Source organism: Carcharodon carcharias, chromosome 18, assembly GCF_017639515.1.
Source record: "Carcharodon carcharias isolate sCarCar2 chromosome 18, sCarCar2.pri, whole genome shotgun sequence".
In the NCBI taxonomy this organism is placed as follows: Eukaryota; Metazoa; Chordata; class Chondrichthyes; order Lamniformes; family Lamnidae; genus Carcharodon; species Carcharodon carcharias.
In genome coordinates this window covers 94,204,208-94,227,865 of record NC_054484.1, presented here as the reverse complement: position 1 = coordinate 94,227,865, position 23,658 = coordinate 94,204,208, and the positions used below count along the sequence as shown (strand labels likewise).

Genomic DNA, 23,658 nt, shown 5'->3' with positions numbered 1-23,658 from the left:
CTCAGAGCTTCGACACGGCAAGCGAGCCCCAGGAGGGCAGAGGAAACACTTCAAGGACACCCTCAAAACCTCCTTGAAAAAGTGCAATATCCCCACCGACATCTGGAAATCCCTGGCCCAAGGCCGCCTGAAATGGGGGAAAGCAACCTGGAAGGAGTTGAACATCTCGAGTCTCATCGCCAAGGGCCAGCTGAAGCCAAGCATCAACGGCAAAAGGAGCATGTGCAACCCAGGCACCCCACCCACTCGTTTCCCCCCATCGCCATCTACCCCAACTGTGACAGAGACTGTAGGTCATGCGTTGGACTATTCAGTCACCTGAGAACCCATTTTTAATGTGGAAGCAAGTCATCCTCGAACCCGAGGACCGGCCTAAAAAGAAAAATGATGGGATGGCATAAATCGTACAGCAACTTATGGTGGTTCACAATTCTTTGATGCTGCAATTGCTGCACAATATGCACATTAATACCTATGTGCACGCATTAAATTGTTATTTTGGCAGCAAATTCTAGCCCGTTTCATAATGCCGGTGAAAAACTGCTTTTAAAAATTCACAGGACTCATAATTATAGAATCTTACAGCATAGAAAGAGGCCATTCAACTAGTTGTGCTTGTGCCAGCTCTTTGTGCTTTCCAATTTAGTCCCAATGCCAGCTGTTTCTCCATAACTCTGCAAATGAGTTCTCTTCAAATATATACCTAATTGCCTTATGAAAGTTGTAATGGAATCTGACTCCACCAAATTTTCAATTAGTGTTGCAAATCTTAACAACTCCCTCTAGTTCTCTGCCACTTATTTTAAATCTAGTTACCAACCCAAATGCCTGTTGAAACAGTTTTTCCCTACTTGCTCTATCTAAATTCCTCATGATTTTGAATACCTCAGTTAGATTTCCCACGAAACCACCAGATTTTTCTAAGAACCCATTTAGTCCACTAATGTCCTTTTGGGAAGGAAATTGCTGCTCTTACCTGGTCTGGCCTATATGTAACCTCTGGTCCACAGCAATGTGTTTGACTCTTAAGTGCCTCTGAAATGGTCTAGCAAGTCCATCAGTTATACTAAACGACAACAACAAAGCATAATAAGCACCAGGTAGGCTGCAGTGGTTCCAAAAGGTGGCTCACCAACACCTCAAGGGCAATTGGGATGGGCAATAAACGCTGGCCCTGTCAGTGATGTTCATATCCTCTGAATGAATAAAAAAATTTAACTTAATGTCCCCAAACCCAGGCTATTTATATATAACAAGAAAAGCAGTGTATTTGGGGAGCCCAAATGCAAATATCTCTCCAAAAAAAAAAAAACTACTACACTCTGCTTCCCATTTCTACAGCCGATTCGGTCTTCAATGCATTTTTGTGAATGGAAAATTTTATACAGAAAATTGTCTTTTTTTCTGTTTTTTTAAGTTTCTGGTCAGTTGGACATTTGAGGGACACCCTGGTCCACTCCTCCATCACCCCCTACTCCTCAACCCCCTCCTATGGCACCACCCCATGCCCACGCAAAAGATGCAACACCTGCCCCTTCACTTCCTCTCTCCTCACCGTCCAAGGACCCAAACACTCCTTTCAAGTGAAGCAGCATTTCACTTGCATTTCCCCCAACTTAGTCTACTGCATTCGTTGCTCCCAATGCGGTCTCCTCTACATTGGAGAGACCAAACGTAAACTGGGTGACCACTTTGCAGAACACCTGCGGTCTGTCCGCAAGAATGACCCAAACCTCCCTGTCGCTTGCCATTTTAACACTCCACCCTGCTCTCTTGCCCACATGTCTGTCCTTGGCTTGCTGCATTGTTCCAGTGAAGCCCAACGCAAACTGGAGGAACAACACCTCATCTTCTGACTAGGGACTTTACAGCCTTCCGGACTGAATATTGAATTCAACAACTTTAGGTCGTGAGCTCCCTCCCCCATCCCCACCCCCTTTCTGTTTCCCCCTTCCTTTTTTTTTTTCCAATAAATTATAAAGATTTTCCTTTTCCCACCTATTTCCATTATAAAAAAAACCCCACTAGAGCTATACCTTGAGTGCCCTACCATCCATTCTTAATTAGCATATTCGTTTAGATAATATCACCAACTTTAACACCTATGTGTTCTATTGTACTGTTGTCGTTGACATCTTTTGATGATCTGCTTCTATCACTGCTTGATTGTCCCTACAACCACACCCCCCCCACATCTCTCTCTCTCTCTATCTCTCCGCCCCCCACACACACACCTTAAACCAGCTTATATTTCAACTCTTTCTTGGACTCGAACTCAAGTTCTGTCGAAGGGTCATGAGGACTCGAAATGTCAAATCTTTTCTTCTCCGCCGATGCTGCCAGACCTGCTGAGTTTTTCCAGGTAATTCTGTTTTTGTTTTGGACATTTGAGTGAACAGGCATGTCCTGCCTGATAGAGTAGTAAGCTGGGCGACCGCTTTGCAGAACACCTGCGGTCTGTCCGCAAGAATGACCCAAACCTCCCTGTCGCTTGCCATTTTAACACTCCACCCTGCTCTCTTGCCCACATGTCTGTCCTTGGCTTGCTGCATTGTTCCAGTGAAGCCCAACGCAAACTGGAGGAACAACACCTCATCTTCCGACTAGGGACTTTACAGCCTTCCGGACTGAATATTGAATTCAACAACTTTAGGTCGTGAGCTCCCTCCCCCATCCCCACCCCCTTTCTGTTTCCCCCTTCTTTTTTTTCCAATAAATTATAAAGATTTTCCTTTTCCCACCTATTTCCATTATTAAAAAAAAACCCACTAGAGCTATACATTGAGTGCCCTACCATCCATTCTTAATTAGCACATTCGTTTAGATAATATCACCAACTTTAACTTTAACACCTATGTGTTCTATTGTACTATTGTCGTTGACATCTTTTGATGATCTGCTTCTATCACTGCTTGTTTGTCCCTACAACCACACCAACCCCCTCCACCTCTCTGTCTCTCTATCTCTCCGCCCCCCACACACACACCTTAAACCAGCTTATATTTCAGCTCTTTCCTGGACTCGAACTCAAGTTCTGTCGAAGGGTCATGAGGACTCGAAATGTCAACTCTTTTCTTCTCCGCCGATGCTGCCAGACCTGCTGAGTTTTTCCAGGTAATTCTGTTTTTGTTTTGAGTATTTTAGCCTATGGATATGCAATGGATGCAAAACCTCTTCTAATTATATTGCACTTTTCAGAACAATTTACAGGCCTGAAATAGACTTAGAACCAAGGATATATATTAGATATCATGTAATCTTAACAGTGACCTTTACAAAAATACACAGGTTGTCAAGTTAAATGATCGAGTGACTGAAAAATGTGGATAAATGCCGTAGAAATACTAGAAAGTTGCACAATGTTTACACTAATTTTTAATGTGAAATATTCAAATAATTTATAATTGCTATGTTTCTTATTACACATTAGATTTCCCAAGGGGCTTACAGCTAGGCGAGGAAGTCATGACCTTACCCATGGTTGGTGTATTTTCAATGACTTGGGTCAATACTGTTGAGTTTGGGACAGGTTATGAAAGTTTCATATCAGTTTATTGATCTCTCTGTAGATTGATCCTTGGACCCTGCCAACTGCCTTGCTGCAGTTTAAATTAACCGTGTCTGTAAAAGACATCAAAGCAGATTTTCAGTCATTAAGATGTTTACCAGGAAACTAAACGATACAGATTTTAAAACGGTGATTTTAGAGACTTTAATATACTCATTAAAGTGTAGACATTGAAAAGATGAATATATAAATCAAAGCCCCGCCCAGGAGGAGTTACCACTACTTCCCTCCCCGCCCTGGGACACAGTCCGCTCTCCCTCCCCTTCCCCGGCGCCTACGCGCACACTTTATGTTCCGTTTTCTGTGGACAAAAGCCGCCGCTGCCCGTGCCCGATTCCCCGGTAGGTATCGGGAAGGAGGGGAGGGAGGAAAGGGGAAGGAGGGGAGGGGAGGAAAGGGGAAGGAGGGGAGGGGAGGAAAGGGGAAGGAGGGGAGGGGGGAAAGGGGAAGGAGGGGAGGGGGCAGCCGGGATACTCGGCCCTGCCGCTGAGGAGTGGAGCGAGGACAGCTTTAGGCTTCGGTGGCGGAGTGGCCTGAGTCTCAGGCCGGAATCCTGAACCGAGTTTGTTGGGGGAAGTGGGGGGAGACTGAGTTATACCCTTCGTGGGGGGGGCGGGGGTGGAGAGAGATATCCCTGGGGTGGGGGAAGGAGTGACCCTCCTGCCCACCCCCCCCCCCCCCCCGGTCTGATCCTGGTTAGTTTACTTTGTGCTTCCAATGTTGAGGAAAGGTTTCTGAGGACGAGGGCCCCGCTTGGCCAACAATTCAGGGATTTTGATTAGACAGAATGACTTGCATTTATATAGCGCCTTTCAGATAAAATTGGTCCAAAAGCAAGCCATGAGAGGCTTTTTGAAGTGCAGTCAATGTAGAAAACGCTGCAGCCCATTTTCACACAGCAAACTCCTCCAAACAGCAAAGTGATAATGACCAGAGAATCTGTTTCTGTAACAAAAACAGAATTACCTGGAAAAACTCAGCAGTTCTGGCAGCGTCGGCGGAGAAGAGCAAAGTTGACGTTTTGCGTCCTCAAGACCCTTCAACAGAACTGAGTAAAATTAGGAGGGGTGAAATATAAGCTGGTTTAAGGTTGGGGGGAGTGGTTGTAGGAACAAGCAAGCAGTGATAGGAGCAGTTAATCAAAAGATGTCACAGACAAAAGAACACAGGTGTTGAAGGTGGTGATATTATCTAAGAGAATGTGCTAATTAAGAATGGATAGCAGGACACACAAGGTACAGCTCTAGTGGGGTGAAATGAGACTAACAGGGCATAAGAGTTATAGATTTAAAAATAATGGAAATAGGTGGGAAAAGAAAGATCTATATAAATTATTGGAAAAAAACAAAAGGGAGGGGGAAGAAACAGAAAGAGGGTGGGGATGGAGGAGGGAGTTCAAGATCTAAAGTTGTTGAATTCAGTATTCAGTCCAGAAAGCTGTAAACTGCCTAGTCGGAAGATGAGCTCTTGTTCCTCCAGTTTGCGTTGAGCTTCATTGGAACAATGCAGCAAGCCAAGGACAGACGTGGGCGAGAGAGCAGGGTGGAGTGTTAAAATGGCAAGCGACAGGGAGGTTTGAGTCATTCTTGCGGACAGACCACAGGTGTTCTGCAAAGCAGTCGCCCAGTTTGCGTTATGTCTCTCCAATGTAGAGGAGACCGCATTGGGAGCAACGAATGCAGTAGACTAAGTTGGGGGAAATGCAAGTGAAATGCTGCTTCATTTGAAAGGAGTGTTTGGGCCCTTGGACGGTGTGGAGAGAGGAAGTGAAGGGGCAGGTGTTGCATCTTTTGCATATGCATCGGGAGGTGTTGTAAGTGGGGGTTGAGGAGTAGGGAGTGATGGAGGAGTGGACCAGGGCATCCCGGAGGGAACGATCCCTACGGAATGTCGCCAGGGGTGGTGGGGTGGGGGGGGGGGGGTGAAGGGAAGATGTGTTTGGTGGTGGCATCATGCTGGAGTTGGCGGAAATGGCGGAAGATAATCCTTTGAATGGGGAGGCTGGTGGGGTGATAAGTGAGGACAAGGGGGACCCTATCATGTTTCTGGGAGGGAGGAGAAGGCGTGAGGGCGGATGCGCGGGAGATGGGCCGGACACAGTTGAGGGCCTTGTCAACGACTGTGGGTGGAAAACCTCGGTTAAGGAAGAAGGAGGACATGTCAGAGGAACTTGTTTTTGAAGGTAGCATCATCAGAACAGATGTGATGGAAGCGAAGGAACTGAGAGAATGGGATGGAGTCCTTACAGGAAGCGGGGTGTGAGGAGCTGTAGTCGAAGTAGCTGTGGGAGTCTGTAGGCTTGTAATGGATATTGGTGGACAATCTATCACCAGAGATTGAGACAGAGAGGTCAAGGAAGGGAAGGGAAGTGTCAGAGATGGACCATGTGAAAATGATGGAGGGGTGGAGATTGGAAGCAAAATTAATAAATGTTTCCAGGTCCCGACGGGAGCATGAAGCAGCACCGAAGTAATCGTCGAGGGGGCCGGAGTAGGACTGGAACAAGGAATGTTCCACATACCCCATAAAGATACAGGCATAGCTGGGGCTCATGCGGGTTCCCATAGCCACACCTTTTATTTGGAGGAAGTGAAAGGAGTTAAAGGAGAAATTGTTCAGTGTGAGAACAAGTTCAGCCAGACGGAGGAGAGAAGTGGTGGATGGGGATTGTTCAGGCCTCTGTTCGAGGAAGAAGCTAAGGGCCCTCAGACCATCCTGGTGGTGGATGGAGGTGTAGAGGGATTGGATGTCCATGGTGAAGAAAAGACGGTTGGGGCCAGGGAACTGGAAATTGTTGATGTAACGTAAGGTGTCAGAGGAATCACGGTTGTAGGTGGGAAGGGACTGGACAAGGGGAGAGAGAAGGGAGTCAAGATAACGAGAAATGAGTTCCTTTGGACAGGAACAGGCTGACACGATCGGTCTGCTGGGACAGTCCTGTTTGTGGATTTTGGGTAGGAGGTAGAAGCGGGCGACTATCAGGTTGGAAGCTGTGGGAGGAAGATCTCCAGAGGAGATGAGGTCAGTGACAGTCCTGGAAACAATGGCTTGATGTTCAGTGGTGGGGTCATGGTCCAGGGAGAGGTAGGAGGAAGTGTCTGCGAGTAGACGCTCAGCCTCCGCAAGGTAGAGGTCAGTGCGCCAGACAACAACAGCACCACCCTTGTCAGCGGGTTTGATGACAATGTTAGGGTTGGACCTGAGAGAACGGAGTGCAGTAGACAGATTAGAATGGGTGAGAGGAGCAGAGAAATTGAGACCACTAATGTTAATCTGTTTCTGTGTTGATTGAGGAAGGAAGAGAAGTCCCTGCTTTTCCTCAAAACTGTAGCATTGGATCTTTTGTGTCCAACTGGGAAAGAAGTAATCCTCAGTTTAATATCACATCCAAAAGGCAGGGCTTCCTCAGTACTGCACTGAAGAGTCTGCTGTGTTTTATTCTCAAATCTTTTGAGTGAGACCTAAACCCATAACCTCCCATCCGGGTAGTGTTGCCAATCTTCCTGGAACTAAACATTAATCTTCTGCAAACATCCCAGGAGAATTTTTAAAAAATTATTTTTACACAGCATATGGGTGTCACTGGCTAGACAACCTTTTATTGCCCATTTCTAAGTGCCAGTGAAAAGGTGGTGGTGAACCACTGCAGTTGAGGTAGTATAGGTACACCCACAATGCTGTTAAGAAGGGAGTTGCAGGATTTTGACCCAGTGATAATGAAGGAACAGTGATATAGTTCCAAGTCAGGGTGGTGTGTGGCTTGGAGGGAAACTTGTAGGTGATGTTGCCATACATCTGCTACCCTTGTCCTTCTTGGTGGTTTTCGAAATTACTTTAGAGAAGAGTCCTTGATGAGTTACTATATTGCATCTTGTAAATGGTACAGAATACTGCCACTGTATATTGGTGGTGAAGGGAGTGAATGTTTTAAGGTGATGGATGGGGTGCCAGTCAAACAGGCTGCTTTGTCCTGGATGGTGTCAAGCTTCTTGACTGTTGTTGGAGCTGCACTCATCCAGGCAAGTGGAGAGTATTACATTACTAAGTTGTGCCTTGTAGATGGTGGACAGGCTTTGGGGAGTCAAGAGGTAAGTTACTCGCCACAGAATTCCCAGCCTCTAACCAGCTCTTGTAGCCACAGTATTTATATGTCTGGTCCAGTTAAGGTTCTGGTCAACCCCCAGCATGTTGATAGTGGGAGATTTAGCAATGATAATGCTGTTGACTGTCAAGGGGAGATGGTTAGATTCTTTCTTTTGGAGATGGTCATTGCCTGGCACTTGTTAGCGTGAATGTTACTTGCCACTTATCAGCCCAAGCCTGAATGTTGTCCAGGCCTTGCTGCATGTGGACACAGACTACTTCAGCATCTGAGGAGTCATGAATGGTGCTGAACATTGTGCAATCATCAGCAAACATTCCCACTTCTGACCTTACAATGGAAGGAAGGTCATTGATGAAGCAGCTGAGGAACTCTTATAGTGATGACATGGAACTGGGATGTTTGACCTCCTACAACCACAGCCGTCTTCCTTTGTGCTACATATGATTCCAACCTATGGAGAGTTTTACCCCTGATTCCCATTGATTCCAGTTATGCTAGGGCTCCTTGATACCACACTCGGTCAAATGCTGTCTTGATCTCAAAGGCAATCACTCCCACCTCACCTCTTGAGTTCAACTCTTTTGTTCATGTTCAAACCAAGGCTGTAATGAGGTCAGGAGCTGTGTGGCCCTGACGGAACCCAAACTGAGAGTCAGTGAGAAGGTCATTGCTGAGTAAGTTCCGCTTGATAACCCTGTCGATGACACCTTCCATCAATTTGCTGATGATCGAGAGTAGACTGATGGGCCGGTAATTGGCTGGGTTGGCTTTTTGTGGACAGGATATAACCTGAGTAATTCTCCACATTGTTGGGTAGATGCCAGTGTTGTAGCTGTTTGGAACAGCTTGGCTAGGGGAATAGCAAGTTCTGGAGTACAAGTCTTCAGTACTATTGCCGGAATATTGTTAGGGCCCATAGCCTTTGTACTATCCAGTGCCTTCAGCCACTTTTTAATATCACATGGAATCAATCAAATTGGCTGAAGACTGGCATCTGTGATGCTGGGGTCCTTGGAAGAAGGCCGAAGTTAATCATCTACTCAGCACTTCAGGCTGAAGATTGTTGCAAATGCTTCAGCCTTATCTTTTTCACTGTTGTGCTGGGCTCCCCCACCATTGAGGTTGGGGATATTGTGGAGCCGCCTCCTTCTCCAGTTAGTTGTTTGATTGTCCACCACCACTATTCACAACTAGATGCGGCAGGACTGCAGAACTTAGTTCTGACCCATTGGTTGTGGAATCGCTTAGTTCTGTCTATCACTTGCCACTTATGCTGTTTGGCACGCAAGTTGTTCTGTGTCGTAGCTTCACCAGGTTGACAGCTCATTTTTAGGTATGCGTGGTGCTGCTGGCATGCCCTCCTGTATTCTTCATTGAAACAGGGTTGATGCCCCTCCTTGATGGTAATGGTAGAGTGGGGAATATGCTGGACCATGAGGTTACAGATTATGTTCAAGTACAGCTCTGCTGCTGCTGCTGATAGCCCACAGCGCCTCATGGATGCCCAGTTTTGAGTTGCTATATCTGTTCGAAATCTATCCAATTTAGCATGGTGGTAGTGCCACGCAACACAAAAAAGGGTATCCTCAATGTGAAGATGGAACTTTGTCTGCACAAGGACTGTGTGGTCTTCACTCCTACCAATACTGCGATGCATTTGCGACAGCTAGACTGGTGAGGACTCGATCAAGTCGTTTTTTCCCTTTTGTTGGTTCCCTCACCACTTGCCACAGACACAGTCTAGCAGCTAAGCCCTTTAGGACTCGCCCAGCTTGGTCTGTAGTGGTGCTGCCAAAGCAATCTTGGTGATGAAGATTGAAGTTCCCCACCTAGAGTACATTCTGTGCCCTTGCCACCCTCAGTACTTCCTCCAAGGGGTGTTCAACGTGGAGGAGTATTGATTCATCAGCTGAGGGGGTGGAAGGTGTTAATCAGCAGGATGTTTCCTTGCCCATGTTTGACTTCAAGCCATGGACTTCACGGGGTCTGGAGTTGATTTTGAGGACTCCCAGAGCAACTCCCTCCCAACCGTATACCACTATGCTGCTACCTCTGGTGGGCCTGCCCTGTAGATGGGACAGGACGCACCCAGGAATGGTGAGCATACAAGTTTAGCAGGTAATAGGGAAGGCAAATGGAATGTTGGCCTTTATTTCAAAGGGAATGGAGTATAAAAATAGGGAAGTCTTGCTAAAACTATACAAGGCACGAGTTAGATCACACCTAGAATACTGTGAACAGTCTTGGTCCCCTTATCTAAGGAGAGATGTACTGGCATTGGAGGCAGTCCAAAGAAGGTTCACCAGGTTGATCCTTGGGTATGGAGGGATTTTCTTATGGGGAGAGGTTGAGTAGGTTGGACCTGTATTCATTGGAGTTTAGAAGAATGAGAGGCAACTGTATTGAAACATATAAGATTCTTAGGAGGCTTGACAGGGTAGATGCTGAAAGGTTGTTTCCTCTTGTGGGAGGGTCTAGGACCAGAGGGCATAATCTCAGAGAATGGGGTCGCCCATTTAGGAAAGAGATGGGGAGGAATTTCTTCTCTGAGGGTAATGAATCTTTGGAATTCTTTACTGCAGAGGGATGTAGAAGCTGGGTTGTTAAGTATATTCAAGGTTGAGGTGGACAGATTTTTAATCAGTAAGGGAATCAAGGGGTATGGGGAAAAGGCAGGAAAATGAAGTTGAGGATCATAAGATCAGCGATGATCTCATTGAATGGCGGAGCAGATTCAACGGGCCGAATGGCCTACTTTTGCTCCTATGTCTTATGGTCTTATGGATGGTGGTGTCAGGTACATTGTAAGGTATGATTCCATGAATGTTACTACAAGGCTGTTGCTTGACTAATCTTGGGACAGGTCTCCCACTTTTGGCACTAGCCCCCAGATGTTAGTAAGGAGAACTTTGTAGGATTGACACGGTTGGGTTTGCCATTGTCATTTCTGGTGCCTACGTCGATTCCATGTCTATTTTCATTCCTTTTTTACTTCTCTGTAGCGGTTTGATACAACTGAGTGACTTGCTAGGCCATTTCAATGTATTTTTTAAAAAAGCAACTAAGCACATATCCAGAACTCAAAACCACCCTGGACCAGCTTGAACTTGGCAAAAGGTGACCTTGGGGATGGGAGAGATGTGCTAACTTCTGTGAAGAGCAAGAATGACCAACAGAAATTCAGATCTTCCAATACCTGAAAATAGTTTTGTTTAGGTGGGTTAATCATTGCAGTGGGCCTGGAGTCATACGTAGGCCAGACCACGTAATAACAGGAGATTTCCTTGCTAAAGGACATCAGTGAACCAGATGGATTTTTACAACAATCAACAATGGTTTCATGGCCATCATTACTGAGACATTTTTGGCATATTATCATAAATTGCTACATTAGTCATAAAAATACTGATGGCAGACGGAAAAAGGCAATTTGGATGATCCTTCGCTCTCAATCAGGTAATGGACTATTTGTTTTCCAGTTGACCTGTCAAGGTCATGGCATGGATCTGTCAGATGACCAATAGCAGAAGTGGGATGGTTGTCGTTAGATCATGTGACATCTCCAGAACTATGTCCAGCCAAAGTTGACAACCCCAGCCTCATTGTTCTGTTTGATGCACAATCAACCAAGGAGCAAGGTGATAAGATAGGTGCATGTAGATTTAAGGTGCAGCTGATTGCCTTGAATTGATTAGAAAGTTTTGAATCCATTCTTAGATGTACAAGATGGAGATAACATTGGTTTATACTGTATATTACTGGCAACAATCATCCTTTAAGTGTTGATCAACCTACTTAAAAACCGTTTGCAGGCATTGGAAGATCTGAATTTCTGTTGATCGTTCTTGCTGTTCATAAAAGTTAGCACATCTCCCCTACCACCATCCCACAAATCCTGCTTCCCACCCCTACCCCTTCATCCCCACCCCTTCACCCCACCAGGTCAGTTGGACATAAGAACTAGGAGTAGGGGTAGGCAATTCAGCCCCTCGAGCCTGCCCCACCATTCAATACAATCATGGCTGATCTCATTTTGGCCTCAACCCCAATTTCCTGCCCTCTCCCCATAACCTTTCAACTTGTTACTAATTAAAGATCTGTCTGTCTCCTCCTTAAATTTATTCAGTGTCCCAGCATCCACTGCACTCTGAGGTAGTGAATTCCACAGATTCATGACCCTTTGAGAAAAGTAGTTCCTCCTCATCTCTGATTTAAATCTACTGCCCCTTAGCCTAAAACTATGGCCTTTCGTTCTAGAATGCCCCACAAGAGGAAACATCTGCTCCACGTCTACTTTGTCTATCCCCTCTAGCATTTTATACACCTCAATTAGATCTCCTCTCATCCTTCTAAACTCTAGCGTGTATAGGCCCAAACTACTCAATCTCTCCTCATAAGACAAGTCCCGCATCTTTGGAATCAATCTAGTGAACTTCCTCTGAACCACCTCCAATGCAACTACATCCTTCCTCAAGTAAGGGGACCAAAACTGTGCACAGTACACCAAGGTGCGGTCTCACCAATGCCTTGTACAGTTGCAACAACACTTCCCTATTTTTATACTCTATTCCTTTAGCAATAAATGCCAAAATTCCATTTGCCTTCCTTATTACCTGCTGTACCTGTATACTAGCTTTCAGCGATTCATGCATGAGGACACCCAGATCCCTCTGCACTGAAGCATTCTGAAGTTTCTCTCAGTTTAAATAATAAATTGTTACCTTTTGCCAAGTTCAAGCTGACTGAGGGTGGTTTTGATTTCTGGATATGTGGTTGATTTTTTAAAAATAAATTAATAATTGAATGTAGAAATTAATTATATAGGCAACAAAGGCACAGAATTATGTGGACTTCTGTTTCGAAAATATCTGATGTCAGCTTTAAAATTTTCGGTTGCCCACTCAAAAACCAGACCATCTTGCAGCCAGTCCTTGTATTCAACTGACCATCCTCTGCCATTTCTGTCACCTCCAGCATGATGCCACCACCAAATACACCTTCCCTTCCCGTCCTCTTTCAGGATTCCGAAGGCCTATTCCCTCCCTGACTTCCTAATCCACTCCTCAGTCACCCCCAACATCCTCTCCCTTTCCCACGGCACCTTTCCATGCAAGCACAGGAGAAGTAAAACATACCCTTTTATCCCTTCCCTTCACTCAACAAGGCCCCAAACACTCCCTCCAGGTGAAACAATGATTTATGTGTACTTTTAGTTCAGTATACTGTATTCGCTGCTCACAGTGTGGTCTGCTGTACGCTCAGGAGACCAAATTGCAGATTGGGCGACTGCTTCACAGAGCACTTCCATTCATTCTGGCCCTGATTTTTCCAGTTGCCTGTTATTTTAATTCTTCACTTGCTCCCACTCTGACCTCTCTGTCCTCTGCCTCTTGCAGTGTTCCATTAGAGCTCAACGTAAGCTTGAGGAAAAGCTCCTCGTCATCTTTCAGTTAGGCACTTTGCAGCCTTCTGGATGCGAGATTGGGTTCAACAATTTCAGACCATAATCTCTACCCCCATTTTGTTTCCGATCTTTTTGCTGGCTTTGGTTTACACTTTTTTTCTCTTCTTTGTTTTGAAATGATTCTGCCATTCACACCTCCTCTAGACATATCCTTTGTTCCTTTGCTTGTTCTATTACCAGTCCCTTTCATCTTACACCACCAACCCTTTGCCATTTCATCTCTCCTATCTTCCATCCAATCACAGGCCTTCCTTTTTGTTATTTTTCCACCTCCCCCCTGCCCTTTCACTTGGTTAAAACCTGTTACATCTTTAACTTTTCTCAGTTCTGATGAAAGTTCAACGACTTGAAGGGGTAACTTTTTTTTATCTTTCTCTACAGATGCTGCCTGACCTGCTGAGTAATTCCAGCATTTTCTGTTTTTATTTCATATTTCCAGCTTCCACAGTATTTGCATTCCACTAACCTTTGTGTTCTTCTGAAGTCTTTAGCAGCATGTGTCATCAGCACATGTTTGTGATTCTGTTCCCAGTGTCCAAGTCCAAATCATATTTTTTTAATGTGGATCCAGCACTGCGGTACATCACATGCAATCCTTCTCTAGCCTGAGCACTGTTTCAACTGAAAGAAGCATAAAAACAATGAGGACTGACCAGTGGCTGTGATTACTGGTGGTGTTGGTTGATGATCTGACACTTCATTGGCTATAAAATACTTCGGGGCTTCCTGAGGTTGAGAGAGGATTTTGTTCTTTATGGTTGAAAATTGCAATCAGCTATTGCCATGCGATTTGGAATATCCATCTGAACTATTAATACACACACCAAACCTCAGCTTACCATCTCAAATCATGGTCAGCACCTGCTTCAATACTGCACCCAAGTGTTAGCCTCGATTATAAACTCAAAACCCTCCTGACCCAGAACTGAAAGTGCTACCAGTTAAGTATTAGTGCGTTGTCATTGTGTAAGCTGCATTTATATTTGTGCAAAAGTTTAGTTGTCTTTCTTTTTAAAAAAAAACTTTGTTTTATTAGTGAAGAAAATGACGCTGACTCAAATTTCAAGCGCCAAGTGCTTTGAAGGATATCAGAAAGTGTATGAACATGAAAGGTGAGTGAGTATAATCAGCCACAGCAACAAACTTTTTTTTTTCCTGTTAAGTCCATTTATCCGGATTCCTTTCTGTTATATAAGGTAGCAAGTATTTTATTTCAATGTTGGTTAAGGTAAGCAGTGGTAATATTATGACCCAAAAAATAGAATTACATAGAATTTACAGCTCAGAAACAGGCATGTCAGCCGATCTAGCTAGTGACTGAATATTGGGCTATGTGACTGGCGTTTATGGTCCAGATGTGTCTCCATACCACCATAGAAAAGTTTCAGCACAGAAGGAGGCCATTCGGCCCATATTGTCCATGCCAGCCCAAAGACACCCTTTCTAATCCCACCTTACTTCACCTAACCCTATCGCCAAATCCTCTTCATTTCTCCATCTTATCTAGCTTCCATTTAAATTAATCTATGATGTTTGCCTCAGCTACTCCATGTGGACGAGCGTTCCGCATTCTAATCACTCTCTGGGTAAAGAGGTTTCTCCTGAATTCTTTACTGAATTTATTAGTGACAATTTTATATTGATGGCCCACAGTTTTGGATTCCCCACACCTACACTCAAGTATTTTTTTTCCACATTTACCCTGTCAAATCCTTCATTCTTGTGAAGATCAGCATTAGGTCATCACACAGCCTTCCCTTTTCCACGGAAAAGAGCCCCAGCCTATTGAGTCTTTCCTGTTAGTTATAACCTTTCAGTTCTGGTATCACCCTTGTGAAACTTTCGTATACCTTCTCAGTGCCTCTATATCCTTTTTGTAATGTGGAGACCAGAACTGTGCATAGTACTCAGTGTGGTTTAACCATGGTTCGATACAGGTTTAATATAACTTCTCTGCTTTTCAATTTTATTCTCCAGAAATAAACCCGTTTTTTTGTTTGCATTTTTTTATTATCTTGGTCATTTGTGTTGCTACTCCAGATGATTTGTGTACTCCTGTGCACTCCTAGATCCTTGTGCTCCCCTACTGCATACAGATTATTCTTTTCCAAGGAGTAGAGTCCTCCATGTTCTTTTTACTCAAATGCACCACCTCACATTTATCTGTACTGAAATTCATTCGTCATTTACACAACACCCATTCTACAAGTTTATTAATTTTGTCTGTCTTGTATTTTGTCCCAGTCTTCAATATTAACTGTACCTCCCAATTTGATCTCATTGGAAAATTTTGAAGTAGCCACTAAATTAAAGTACGCCAGTTGCCCAATAACATTTTTCTATCTTAGAATGCTAAAATAGATTTTAAACGTTCTTATTGATTCATTTAATGCCTCTATTCAAGAAAGGAAGGAGACAGAAAGCAGGAAACCACAGGCCAGTTAGCTTAACATCTGTTGTTGGAAATTGCTGGAATCTATTATTAAGGAGGTTTTGGCAGGTCGCTTAGAAAATCTCAATCAAGCATAATCAACATGTTTTTGTGAAAGGGAAATCATGTTTGACTAATTTATTGGAGTTCTTTGAGGAAGTAACAAGCAGCATGGATAAAGGGGAGCCTGTGGATCTGCTGTACTTAGATTTCCAAAAGGCATTTGACAAGGTGCCACATCAAAGGATACTACACTATATAAGAGCTTATAGTGTAGGGGGTAACATATTAATATGGATGGAGGATTGGTTATCTAACAGGAAGCAGAGAGTAGGGATAAATGGATCATTTTCAGGTTGGCAAGGTATAATGAATGGAGTGCCACAGTACTGGGGCCTCAACTATTTACAATTTATACCAATGACTAGAATGAAGGGTTGGAATGTATGATTGCTAAGTTTGTTGATGACACAATGATAGGTAAGAAACTAAGTTGTGAAAAGAACATAAGGAGTCTACAAAGGGACATAGGTTAAGTTAGTGGGCAAAAAAATGGCAGATGGAGTATAATGTGGGGAAAATGTGAAGTTCTCCATTTTGGCGGGAAAAAAATGAAAAACAGCATATTATTTAAATAGAGAGATGTTGTAGAACTGGGAGGTACAGCGGGATCTGGGTGTCCTGGTAAGTGAATCAGGAAAAGTTAGTATGCAGGTACAACAAGTGATTAGGAAGGCAAATGAAATGTCATTTATTGTAAGGAGAATGGGATATAAAAGTAGGCATGTTTTGTTCCAGTTGTACAAGACGCTAGTGAGACCAAATCTAGAGTACTGTGTACGTTTTGGTCTCCTTATTTAAGAAAGGATATAAATCCATTAGAAGCAGTTCAGAGAAGGTTCACTCGACTGGTACCTGGAATGCGGGGCGGGGGGCATTATCTCATGAGGAAAGGTTGGGCAGGCTGGGCATGTGTCCATTGGAGTTTTAAAGTTTGAGTGGTGATCTTATTGAAACGTATGAGATCCTGAGGGGACTTGACAGGGTGGATGCTGAAAGGATGTTTCCCCTTGTGGGAGAGACTAGAACTAAGGAACACAGTTTCTCAATTAGAGGCCTCCCATTTAAGCTGGAGATGAGAATAACATTTTTTCTGAGGGCTGTGAATCTTTGGAATTCTCTTCCCCAGAAAGTGGTGGAGCAGAGTCAATGAATATTTTTAAGGCAGTTGGAGATAGGTTCTTGACTAACAAGGGAGTCAAAGGTTATTGGGATTAGGTGGAATGTGGAGTTAAGGTCACAATATCATCAGCCATGATCTTATTGAATGGTGGAGCAGGCTTGAGGGGCCAAACAGACTACTCCTGCTCCTAATTCGTATGTATGTTCATAAAAATTATCTAAATATACTTTGATATTGAATAATTGTAGCCCAGCAAGGAAGAATGCACTTCCAAAGGTTATTACAGCTCTCTTGATGGCTTTGCAGACTTATGTCGTAACCAGCCAAGCCACACAGACCAAGGAGGTCCCACATTCAATCCTCTGAGGTTGCTGATCAAAGTCAGTGGATGGGGGAGGGGGAGGGCCGGGGGGAGGTGTAGGGATGAGTTCATTTCAGTGCCTTTGGGGTTGTGGAGGGAAGAAAAAGATCGGCTGGGATTTTTACACTGACCACAATCCTACTGGCAGTGCACATCGACATTGGACAAGAACGGCTTCTATTTGTTTTATTTTGTCCTGGCTGTGACATTGGCTTGTTTTGGTACATCATTGATATCAGATCAAGTCCATGGCCAAAAATGTGGCTATGCGATATGTATGTATGTAGAGAAAGAAAAACTTCCATTGCTATAAAGCCTGTCACAGCCTCAAGATAACCCAAAAACTTTACAGCCAATTAAATTTTTGAAGTGTAGTCACTGTTGTAACGTAGGTATGTCTCTAATCCACCTGACCGTATTCAGAACACGGAGTCACCGGTATTATCAAGGATCATGTTTCCCTTTTCTAAATATAGTAACACCTGAGACATTTTCAGAATGGGTGTTTCAATTCCCCAGTGTATGGAGAACAGATACTTCTAAGTCTACTTGGATGCTCCAAAGTCAGATTAAAACATTTTTTAAATTATTAATTGGGGGTTTTTGTTTTACATATGTGATTATATAACCTTGAGTATATCTAGCCAGGATATACCTTTTCAATCCATTTCCAGAACAAATGTTTAGACAATCCTTGCCTGTAGAAACTACAAATTTGACATACTAAATCAGCTCAATGCATTGGAACAAATTGAATCATAGTCATTATTTTCATCAACCATCCAGCCTGGAGGGGCAGACAGTGGAACTTATTCTTCTGCTACATAATAGCTCTGAATTTAAAATATTTTAGAACCAGCAAAACCGTATCTAGGCTTCAGATATAAATCTTGCATTGTCCCTGTCCTGAACTCCCTATCTTATGAATGCTCCCTGGCCTCACCACCCCATCCAACATTGGACTTTGACAGTACAATCCTCTGGAAGACTCATTTTTCTTGGACCTGATGTTTTCCGCAAAATTTAAATTCTATTATGTAGCTCTGTTTCTCAGTCTACAACATCCTTAGTACCGAATATTGTTAATATATTGTCATTTTAATAATTGCTTGCAAAATATTGTCTCCATTTTAATCTTTCATAGTCAACTGTAGGACAATGTCCTCATCATTTGTTTACAAGTTGAGTGATCAATAGATATGATACAGATGCAGTGGAGAGATAATTTTAATTTGACTATAAATCTAATGTGCTGTCTTCTCTCTGACCAGTATCACAGTCTCCATCACTGCTAATGGTGCATGATATTGCAGTATAAATAAGAACCTTTAGATTGACTCCTGGGCTCAAAGTTTGTTTAAGAAAATGACCTTAGCGGTTACAATAGAGCATTTTCAGCATACTATATGAGGAGTATTTAACAGAATTTCAGCAAAATTTGACTGGGCAGCAAATCATTTGATTTAGCTGTAGCGAGAGTTTTATGCAGCTAAAGTCTCAGCCCTCTATGCGGCTATTGAACAAAAGAACACAAGAAACAGGAGCAGGAGTAGACCCTGTAGCCTGTTGAGCCTGCACTGCCATTCAGTATGATCATGCTGAACTTGCGTTTCAACTCCACTTTCCCACCCATTCCCATACCTCTTAATTCCCTGAAGGACCAAACATCTGTCTATCTTGGCTTTAAATATAGTCAATGATGGAGCATCCACAGCCCTCTAGGATAGAAAATTCCAAAGATTCACAACCCTTTGAGTGAAAAATTCCTCCATCTCTCAGCTGTAAATGATCATTCCCTTATCCTGAGACTGTGTCCTCCTGTTCAGGATTTCCCCAGCTAGCGGAAACAACCTCTGTGTCTACCCTGTCAAGCCCCTTCAGAATCTTGTGTGTTTCAATTAGGTCAATTCTTCTGAACTTCAGCGAATATAGGCCCAATTTACTCAGCTTTCCATCATAGGACAACCCTATTATTCCAGGGATCAATTTCCATTTCCTTAAATATGGAGACTAACATTGCACACACTATTCCAGGCATGGTCTCACCATAGCTCTGTACAATTCTTCATCCCTGTACCCCAATTCCCTTGCAATAAAGGCCAACATATATTGGCCTTTGTAATTGCTTGATGTATCTGCATGCTAACTTTCTGAGCTCCGTCTACGAGCGCAGCCAAATCTTACTGAACATCAACATTTACAAGTTTCACACCTTTTAGGATTCCATACACAGAAATCAGTAATAGCTAGTGGGCATGCACAAAAATAAAGGGTTAAGGGAATCCTCGCCTTATCTCGAGGCGGGGCTGGAAGACAAAGGGGTGAAAGCGTTTCTACAGTTATGTAAAGCTTTGGTTAAACAGTCTTTGGGGTATTGCGTTCAGATGTGGGCACCAAACCTTAGGAAGGTCTTGGCCTTGGAGAGTTTTCAGCACAGATTCACCAGAATGATACCAGGGTCAAAAGGGTTAATTTATGAGGTAATAGTTGGATAGACTTGGCTTGTATTCCCTTGAATACAGAAGATTAAGGGGTGATCTAATTGAGGTGATTAGGATGATTAAAGGATTTGTTAGAGAAGATAGCGAGAAATTATTTCCTCTGTGGGTAGTTCAGAATAGGAGGTTCAACCTTAAAATTAGAGTTAGCCTGTTCAGGGTGATATCAGGAAGCACTTCTTCATACAAGGGGTGATGGAAATCTGCAACCCTCTCTCCCAAAAAGCTGGTGAGGCAGGGGATCCATTGAAAATTGCAGATCAGAGATTGATGGCTTTACTTTTAGGCAAGGATATTAAGGATTGTGGAACAAGGGCAGGTAATTAGAGTTAAGGTACAGATTGACAATGATTTAACTGAATGGTGAAACAGGCTTGAGGAGCTGAATGACTAACTCCTGTTAGTCTTTACATAGATTTTAAAACAGGAACTGATTTCTCCACTGTGAAACTTCCTGCAGCATTAAGCTAACTGCTGGGCCAGAATCAACATAAACACTGAGCTTGTAGCTGCAGGCTGAGAGGCTGACATTGACCACCTTGGTAACACAAGTTTCCCACAGAAATACAATCCCAAATCCATTGACGTTCAACTGAAACAAAAAAAAACTACAGAGCTCTGCATCTTTTGTAATCCTATTAGATTACCAGCCATTCACAATCTTTCAATTGCTTTGAGTGCTTCCTCCACTCAATAATTTTCACTTGCAGGACAATGCAAAGACAGCTCATAGCCAGGCTAAACTAACCTGTCAGTTTGAGCCAATCCAACTGAACAACCCTTAAACAATAAATGTCATAAAATGAATCAACGGAGCAATGGGGTTGAAATTGGTCTGGGCAGAGTGGTGGGTGGGGTTGCTAGAATAAAACAGGCAGTAGCAAATCTGTAACCCATTTTAAACTTCATCCAAACTTTCTCAAAGAAGTCAATAGGGAAGAAATTTTGGTGGAATCTTAAACAGGCTGCTATGATCTGTTTTGCAACACCACTCCACTATTCATAGCCTGTGAACTTGAAACTGCCCTATTTATGCCTAATTCTTAGCTTCTGTCCGTTAGCTAGTGCACTATCCATGATAATATATTACCCCAAACTCCATGAGCCCTTATTTTGTCTATTAACTTTTTGTGTAGCACCTTATCAAATGTGTTTTGGAAATGCAGGTATACTACATGTACTAGTTCCCCTTTATCTATCCTTGTTACATCCTCAAAAAACCCTTATAAATTTGTCAGAGGATTTCCCTTTCGTAAATCCTTGTTGACTTTGTCTGCTCATACTGTCATCTTCCAAGAGCATTGTTGAGATTTCCTTAATAATAGATTCTAGCACTTTCCTGATGACTAATGTTAGGCTAACTGGCCTGTAATTCCCTGTTTTCTCTCCCTTCTTTCCTGAATAGCGGAGTTGTATTTGCTAACTTCCAATCTGCTGGGACTGTTCCAGAATCTTGATAATTTTAGAAAATCATAACCAGCAAATCCACTATCTCCACAGAATCTAGGATGTGGTTCATCATGTCCTTGGGATTTGTCTGATTTTACTCCCTCTTTTTGTTTTTGACACTTTAATTGATCCAGAATTGCATAAGTTCAGATATGACTCAGTGGAGCCTTTTGTGAAATGAGTTGTAATCATTGTTTTTAAGTGGGTTGTGATGTATGTGAATTGACTATTCTGAACTGAGAGTGACCAGGTGACCAAAAGATAATACTAGGCCTTACATATAATTATTTATATAATTACATATAATTATTTCTCATTTTGAAACATTTAAAAAAAAAAAAATCCTTTTTAAATGTCCCTTCACACCATAAATCAATTCTTGGCTGAAAGGGTTGTGCCCATTGGACCTGTCCAGCATCCTGGACTTCATCCAATCATCCCTGGTTTTTGTGGAGCATGGTCTTGAGTGGCTGGTTTGGAATTTGTTGCTCATCTCTGACCACTACTCAATCAAGGTAGGTGAGAACAGTGTGGCGAAGATCAGAAACCTTGCCCTGGAGCGTTAGATTCACCATTTTTATATTTTCCACATTGATAGGTTGTGTTACCGATTAAAATATATTTAATTTTTGTTTTGAATGACAGTTCAGAGTTAAAATGCAAGATGCGGTTTGGAATTTATTTGCCTCCAAAAACACAGCACGTGAACTGCCCTGCATTATACTGGCTTTCAGGTAACTTATCTCTTATCTCTGAGACTTCCTACATTCCACAATAATTTAATGTGGTCCTAAAAAGATGCCTTTTCCTTATGGGCATAGTGTAACTTCAACAATTTGTAACTGACCCAGTAAGTTGATCACGAGAAAATAAACTGTCATATCCCTTTGGTATTTCATTGTAACTTACTTATATATTTGGAGATTCACCAGAGAAACAGGGAAACCATTTTGAAATGAGGTTGCTTGTAAGGATTGCTGCTAGGAAGATAAGGTGAGCTTAATGTCTGATGTCTTATATTTTTTGCTTTCCTTAAAAAGTAAAGCTTTATTAAATTGATACAATTCCCCGAGGTACAACACATCACATATTGTAGACCCTGTTGAGGTACCAAGGATTCTGCAGTGTACTATACAGGTGTCAGAGATTGATGGGGCTCAACCTATTGCCTGGCAGAGGGATGAAGTGAGAAAGGTGGATTTGGGGCCCTGTTAGGGCAAGGCCATGGGATGGGATGTGGACAGGGTGTATTCTCCATAGGTGTCCAGATAGGCAGTGGAGAGCCAGGGCCTCCTCATTCCTTCCCCATTCCCACCTCATTCCTCCCCAATCCCAGACACTCCTTGGCATCCTCATTCCTCCCCCATTCCTCAGCCATGTACATGTACGGTTTCAAAAGTTGTCAATTGTGATGTTTGCAGTTGTCTCATTTTTTGTCATGCAAAGTTGATGTTACAATTTGCATCGAGTGACGAACTATTCGTATTTCTTTTGTCTAAAATGGTGTGGATGTGAGGAAAGTACTGAATGAATGAATAGTAAAAAAAAAGTATGACCACTGATTTGCCTAGCGTAGGATAACATGTGCCATGAGCGTTTTGGTATGAAACTTGGCAGATACAACCTGTGTTGGTGTGGCTGAACATCCACTGAACTTTAGTCATTGTCCAGCCTTGTAAATAAATATTTATTAAATGCAGTGGATGGAATGAGAGTTCTTTCTGGATGCAATGTAAGGCAGTTTACAGGTTTGAGCAACAATAATGACTCTTGGGTAGGATTTAATGATTGTGGCAGTGGGCCATTCCACCAGTTGGAGAGCTGGTGGCAACCCAGCCACTGCCATTCCGAACATCCCGACCAGACTTAATGACAGTTGGGCACTTGGCTGGTTGGTGGCAGAGTCCTTGATGTCTTCAGAGCAGATAGCCTGCCTCCAAAAGCTGCCAGCCAATCAGAGGCTGGGAGTTCTTCAGTACCAGCAGCGCCACTGGAAGTGGTGCCCACTGCTGTAGGACCTAGGAACAGGATCTTCATTGAAGCCCTGGAGGAAGGTAAGCGAAGTGCAATTGCAGCAGTCACAGAGGCCCCAGTGAAGTTGGGGGGTCAACATAAAGGGCAGACGGGTCTCTTCCCGTGTGTGTGTCCCTTGCTGCCAGTGGGCCTCCCTATTGGGCACAGGCTGCCCATGCAGGTAGGGATTCCCAAATCTCTCCCCACCACAATTAAAAGCCTCAATTGACCTCCAGGTGGGAGGGCAGTCCTCGGTCCTTGCTGCTCTGGACTTTTTTTTATTCGTTCACGGGATGTGGGCTTCTCTGGCTGGGCCAGCATTTATTGCCCATCCCTAGTTGCCCTTGAGAAGGTGGTGGTGAGCTGCCTTCTTGAACCACTGCAGTCCATGTGTTGTAGGTACACCCACAGTGTTGTTAGGAAGGGAGTTCCAGGATTTTGACGCAGTGACAGTGAATGAAGAGCGATATATTTCCAAGTCAGGGTGGTGAGTCACTTGGAGGGGAACTTCCAGGTGGTGGTGTTCTCCATCTATCTGCTGCCCTTGTCGTTCTACATGGCTTTGTTCATGGGTTTGGAAGGTGGG

At 43.4% G+C, this 23,658-nt stretch overlaps 1 protein-coding gene across 2 annotated transcripts in view; it reads left to right on the top strand.

Moving 5' to 3' along the window:
- The first annotated feature begins 3,801 nt into the window (after positions 1-3,801).
- Positions 3,802-23,658, top strand: part of esd (esterase D/formylglutathione hydrolase) — a 32,350-nt gene continuing 12,493 nt past the window's right edge. For both annotated transcript variants that reach the window (XM_041211921.1, XM_041211919.1), the window contains exons 1-3: positions 3,802-3,909; positions 14,174-14,249; positions 21,705-21,793. In XM_041211921.1, the coding sequence (XP_041067855.1) occupies positions 3,858-3,909; positions 14,174-14,249; positions 21,705-21,793 (217 nt within the window). In that variant the 5' untranslated portion in view covers positions 3,802-3,857. The remainder of the gene's footprint in view (positions 3,910-14,173; positions 14,250-21,704; positions 21,794-23,658) is intronic.